Raw genomic sequence first — 6,393 nt, 5'->3', positions numbered from 1 at the left:
TGTCACTACCAAAATTAAAATGGTCTAGTGTTTTCATTATAAAGGGCCATCAATCGAATCAAAAGCTTTACGGAAGTCTAGGGACGTTAGAATGCCAGGTAAGTTTTGTACACTCGTATATTCCATTATGTCACTTATAAGTCGGATATTTTCCCCAATGTATCTCCCTTTTACGAAGCCTGTTTGGTCAGAGTGGATCAGGTTTGGTAGTGTCGGTTCAATGCGTTTGGCTATTGCTTTTGACGCTATTTTAAGATCAGCATTAAGCAAAGTAATCGGTCTCCAGTTTGAAAGATCTAGGAGTGACCCGTCTTCTTTCGTAACTAAAGTAATTATTCCCCTTGGTTGTGAAATGGAGGGTTCACCTTTCTCGTGCGCTTCGTTGAAACTTGCTATTAATGTTCCTAACCCATAACCCTTACTATAATTATATATAAACAAACAACACAACCAGAACATTTGTGGGGAAAAGAGGTAAGGGATGAAGCACTCCAATGAAGAATTCTAGGTCACTTTTCGTAGGGGTGATAATCCCCCGGGGTACTCAGTACGAGGTGGTAATCCTCAAGAGGGGGTGATAATCCCCCAAGGGTACTGAGTGAGAGATGATCATGCTCTCTAGGGGGTGATAATCCCCCAGCATACTCAGAAAGGTGATAATCCTCTTTAGGGGGTAATAATCCCCCAGGGTATGGAGAGTTGATAATCCTCTCTAGGGGTCGAATCCCCCGGGTTAAGGAATAATAAGAGTCTATGGGGTAAAGGGTGACCTCTATGGGAGCACTTCATCCCCAGCAAATACACAAAAGGTGTATTCCCCACAGACGATGAAAACAGTACATTCATGTACATGTTACAAATAAAATCAAATCTCAAAACTTTGTTGCTCAGAAATATATGCAGCTACTTCAACCCTTTGAGCACCAATGGGACCAACATCTAATGTCTCCTCACATACACGATGGGAGTGAATCTCATAACTTGTGGGTAGAAATGAGTAGGTAAAATTAAAATAAAATAAAAATAAAAATGCTGGAGGCAAGAGAGGAGAAAATGCGTGTTGATATTGGGGCACAAAGGGCTTAAGTACAGTGTAAATACTACTATTTTGTTTTAAAATTCTCCCATTAAGGTGGCTCCCTATAGTTTTACGATCGCACGGGCGCCGAGGACGAAAACTCAAGTAATCTGCGCGCGCTCGAAGGAAAACTTCACTGTTTTTCGATTTTTATTACGTCAACATGAGCACAACAAGCAAAACTGACAGTGAATTTTCTTGCGTTTCCTTCGGTGAAATTCCGTAAAACTTGCCAGATTGGTAGTAAATGTTTTACTTTTGCCGGAGCTCGTTTTTCAGGGAAATCTATATGACCAGTTTTCTCGCAGCGATAAAAGACGTAAATTTGCAAAAATCGAAAAACCTGCATTTACAAACCCTACGTTTTTCGCCTTTAAAATTCGTATCCCGAAGGAAGCGATATGCTGTGAAAATGTGGGAAGATTTCACCGAAGGAAATTCAAGAAAATCGCAAGTAAAGCCATAAAAAAGCAAAAAACATATCTGTTTGGGCATTTATAATTCAAGACTAAAACCAATCATTTTAACAGAGCTAATAGTAAAACACTATTTAATCATTGCTTATTACATGTAATTAGTTTGAGAGGACTGGGTGTAAAAACGAAGGCAAAAAACGGCATTCAAAACATAACACTTGCGCGCGCAACGCCATAAATGATTACCCTATGGAGCCACCTGAAGGACTTTGTAACTGACTGGGCTAAAGATGTGTTTTACTAGCGAGGGTTTTTGAAACGTCAGATAAAATAGAATGGGGAACTCTTACGTACCGCTCGTAACAGTCTGATGACCACCTACCCATTGTTTTAATTAGCCATGCGGGGAGCCCTGCTGATGCTGCTGTTGTGGCAGCCCCAATTCTGTAACTATGCCCAGCGTAATGGGAAGAATTGAAACCTGACCGGGACAATAGGGCCCTCGTTTCTGACACTAGGGCTGTTTTAGTCAGGGGTGTGCCCGAGGAGTATATGAACAAAGGCCCGGAGGCGGTGTCTCTTGCCTGCAGGTATTTTTGCATGGCCAAAATTGGACAGAGGGGTAGGCCAGTTTTCCCTATAGTGATGGTGTGGCCAGAGTGGAATGGGTCTGTTTTGGGGGCTTTGATGCTCAATTTCATAAAGTCAGGATTGCCCTGGTGAGAGAAGAACCGAACATCCCTTGGGGCAAGGTGAATCTCAGGTGAAAATTTTGAGTTGCATGTGAGTTCACCCAATCTCAGAAAACCAAAAAAGGCTAATGTCATAGCAGCCCAGACCATGAATGAATCAAAATGTTTGGTGTAGGGAACTGCTAAGAGAGCATAAAAAAGGTGCAGGTGGTGGATAGTTATAGGGAGTCGTACCCTAGTATGATCCCCTTGAGAGCGTTTGAACTCCCCGGCAAACCAATTGAAGGCGCACAAATTTTTTCAGATCAAGCTCATAACCCATACGGATATGAAGGTGACGAACAGCCGCAAGGTAGCATTTTATCGAGGAATGTTTTATAGATTGAGCTAAATATGCAACACATTTCATTAATAATTCTTCATTGGCTGGAAACATTGGTAGATTTGTTGCCCTGTATAACTGGCAGAAATCCAAGAACTGCTTTTCCCCTGTAGGTCCGATTGGTGGAGGCCGCGATTGATAGTCCAAGGTACCGCTGAATGTCAGCATTCAGATTTGTAAAAGTTCCTGTAGACCGGGCACGGACTTGGGTCTGCATATGGAGCCAGCATACGAAATCGTTTGAACTGAAAGCGAGAATGGGAGTCGGCGATTTCATTTATTTTGCCTGCGATGTGTTGAACTTGGATGTAGATATTGTATTTGAGAGTTAGAAAGGTCCAGTGACGAACTAAATCCATGACCCTTGGTATACGAGACCGTTTGGAGTTGAAAATGCTAACTACTGACTCATTGTCGCAATAAAAAAGGATTCGCTTGTTGGAAAAATGTTCACCCCACAAATGGCACGCAACAACTAGTGCAAATAATTCTGGCCAGGCAATGCTAATACCTGGCTCTCCCAATTTTTGGTGGGGCTCCCAGGGGCCAGAAAACCACTTGGATTTGAATATTCCCCCATAACCAAGTGCACCTGATGCATCTGTGTGCAGCTCTAGGGTCTCCAAGTCAAACCAAGCAGTTGCCAGGAAAAAACTGGCCCCATTCCAGCTAGCAATAAATTTCTGCCACATGGTGAGATCTTTGAAAAAACCCGAATTGAGCTTGACGTGTTGGTGGGGTTGCTTGACATTATGCGTCAATTCGATCATCCGCTGTAGGAAGGGTCTTCCCGGGGGAACAACCTTGCAGGCAAAATTTAGAGTCCCGATGAGTGATTGTAGTTCTTTCAATGTACAGGACTTCCTGTGTTGAAAGGAACTGAGAGATTCCAGTATACGATTGACTTTGTCCGGAGGAAGTCGGGCCTCCATTCTATCGGAATCAAGTATAATACCCATGAATTCGATACCCTGAGTTGGGCCAGCAGTTTTGTCAGTTGCTATCGGGATGTTAAGACTCTTGAATGAGAGTAACATGCTGGTTAAACTCTCTTGACAAAATTTGACTATGAGGGGGCAAAGATGACGCAGCTTCGATAATGAGGAAATCGTTCCCGATATGACAAACAAATGAAATTGAGCACTTGTTCACTAGGATCCACTCAATGGCGTCCGAAAGCTGATTGAATATGTATGACGCACTCCTCAAGCCGAAAGGTAAAACTTTTTTATAGTAGAACTTGCCTTCCCAACAGATACGAAACAGTTCGTAATCTTTGGGTTTGAGAGGTATGAGCCGAAAGGCGGATTCGGTATCAGTCTTGGCAACGAGACATCCTTGCCCACGGCTTTGGATGCCTTTGATTGCATTGTCTATTGTAATGTATTGAAGGCTGTGGTCCTCCTTTGAAATGAAATGATTAATACTAGTTGCCCCTGACTTCGGGAATGACAAGTGAAAAATGGTTCTAAATTTGCTTGAGAGTTTTTTGGGTACCAAACCAATGGGAGAGACCTGAAAGTTGGTAAAGCGGGGGGGGGGGGGGGGGGGGCTGTCATAAGGGCCAGCAATGCGAGGTTGGAAGTTACAATATCGGGTTGGGCCAATGCTGTGGGCAGGTTTTTGCAAAATCTGGGGACCCGGGGCCCAGTATAGCCAATGCATGCACCATACCTAAGATTATGGCATAACTGATTAACTAGTGTACGGTTGGGATGACCATCGAGAACTTTTTCTAACGAGTTAACATTTACTGGAGTGGGTAATGGATAATGTTTAACCTTAGTGCTTAGATTTACTAGATGTACTGGATTTGGTATCTGCTGTTGTGTCTGCTTCGTGGAGGGTTCGAGGGGGAGTTATAGTCCCGCCCAGGGTGGGAACCCCCGCACTTATTGCAGACGTGTCTAAATGCACATGGCTCTCTAAGACAGGATCCTGTCCTATTGAAATTAATACAGGTGCCTCTAGGTGCGGCCCCGGCAGAGACACTGACACGGGGTACTTTTGAAAAAAGAGGGTATTCCTCCCTCAAAACAGAAGGGGCCACGGTAAATATCATGAGCCACAGCTGCTGGTTGATCCTTGACCAGACAAGTGACTTGTCTAAGGAAGCCTTCTGACGGAATTTAAAATCGTGTATACACCATCCCAGGCCCTTATGAAACTGAGCTGCATACCTTGTAATGCTCATGTACTGCAAAAATTCCTGAGATCTTCAGGGGAATTTACGAATAAAGATACTCGTATAAGTACTGTATGCGGTAGTCCACTGTTCAATGTCAGTGATGGAGGCACTTGAGTAGGCCTTCTAGCTGACTTTGATGACAGAGTTTTCCGTTGTAAGGGTTAGGGGATCCCCATCGTCAAAGGCCGATAGATTTTTCGGTAACAATTTCGATAGTTCGAAGAACTCACCGGACTGGATTTCTTTGACGTAATTAGCTGGTACGTCCTGCAGTGGGTTACCGTACTCTTGGTCGTTTCCAACGAGAGGGTTTGGCATCCCTTGAATAATGGCGGGAGTTGTTTCGTTCTCCTGCGACTGAGCGTTGACTTGTACTCCAACCGCGTCATTCTTCATGGCCTCAACTGCGGCAAGGGCAACGCTGGTCGCGACGGCTTGCATGGTTTGGTTTACTGTCGCTGATTTGATTTGAGCGAGTTGGACGCTGTTAAAGTTAGCATCTTGACCATCTTGTCCTTGGCCGTTTGAGCCATCAACGGTCAGTGAGATCGCCTGACTTGGTTGCGTCTGTTTACGTTTTTTTGTCCCGCCGAAGGCCGGAGCGCTCTTTTGGGCTGCTCTCGTAGCTAACTGCTTTCGTGGAGCTTTTCCATCAGTTGATTTGCGAGTTGTTCGCTTTGTAAGAGACATTTCCACAAATAAAACAAATAAATTTTTGGAAAATTTTGGTTCTGCGAATGAGAAAGTGCAAGAACTGTGTTGTGCACGGCTGAGCATGTGATTATACAGTGCAAGATTTCACGTGCATGGTAGATGCTGATTGGCTGAGCGGGATCATCTGACATGAGTAACTCATATGTGGGAAGTGATCCGTGACCAGAATTGACCTGATTTATTCTCTCTCCTGGGGTGTATGGTTAGACATTAACTGTAATTAAATTTTGGTATAAATTGGCTTTAAATCGTTTCCTAAAAGATAAAAAAATAGGTATAAAATTCAACGGTAAATCCATCTTCCACCGGAGCTTTACCATTCTGAAAGGTTTCTAGTATCTTTTTGCATTCTTCGCACGTAAGTGGACCCTCCAAGGTTCCTTGCACGTCCTCTGAAAGCTTAGGCGATTCAAAATTTTCAGTGAATGTGTCAGAAAAGGTTTCAGAAGTTTCAGAAAAGGTTAAATCCGAGGTATATAGGTTTCTATAATAATCTTCAATTTGCTCTAGAATCAGTGTCTCGTTGCGCGTAATAGAGTCATCTTGTAATCGAAGTTCACTGATAGTTTTTTTGTTGTAATTACTTTTTTCAAGATTGAAAAAATACTTTGTTGGGCGTTCAACAATTTCTATCCAGCGGCATTATGCTCTAAACATTGCCTGTTTTCCTTTTTCTTCGTAAATTGACTTAAGTTCCGTCTTCAGTCCGTCATACTTCCGTAGTACTCCACCGATGCAAGGAGAAGAAAAATTATCGCAGATAATAACATCAAGTTGGTCTATTCTACGTCTTTATTAAATCCATTTTGAAATCACTGGTTATCCTTGCAATCTGATTGGCTCTCAGTGGTGCGATTTATTCACGAATCGCACTATTTTTTGCTCTAAATCGCATCTTTTTCTCAGCCAATGAGAATGGGCCA

At 43.2% G+C, this 6,393-nt stretch overlaps 1 protein-coding gene across 1 annotated transcript; it reads right to left on the bottom strand.

Annotated features, from left to right (window-relative positions):
• Positions 1 to 2,736: 2,736 nt before the first annotated feature.
• Positions 2,737 to 5,476, bottom strand: LOC149103265 (uncharacterized). The gene is made up of 2 exons (XM_089274171.1): positions 4,987 to 5,476; positions 2,737 to 2,813 (listed from the first exon to the last, which is right to left on the bottom strand). The coding sequence occupies exons 1-2, from the start codon at positions 5,444 to 5,446 to the stop codon at positions 2,737 to 2,739; spliced, it is 537 nt and encodes a 178-aa protein (XP_089130297.1). The 5' UTR covers positions 5,447 to 5,476.
• Positions 5,477 to 6,393: the final 917 nt, after the last annotated feature.

This window comes from Orbicella faveolata, unplaced genomic scaffold (assembly GCF_042242905.1).
Source record: "Orbicella faveolata isolate gen_17 unplaced genomic scaffold, um_ofav_v1 contig_35, whole genome shotgun sequence".
NCBI lineage: Eukaryota > Metazoa > Cnidaria > Anthozoa > Scleractinia > Merulinidae > Orbicella > Orbicella faveolata.
Note: the sequence above shows the minus strand (reverse complement) of the source record. Positions and strands in the feature narration are given on the sequence as shown.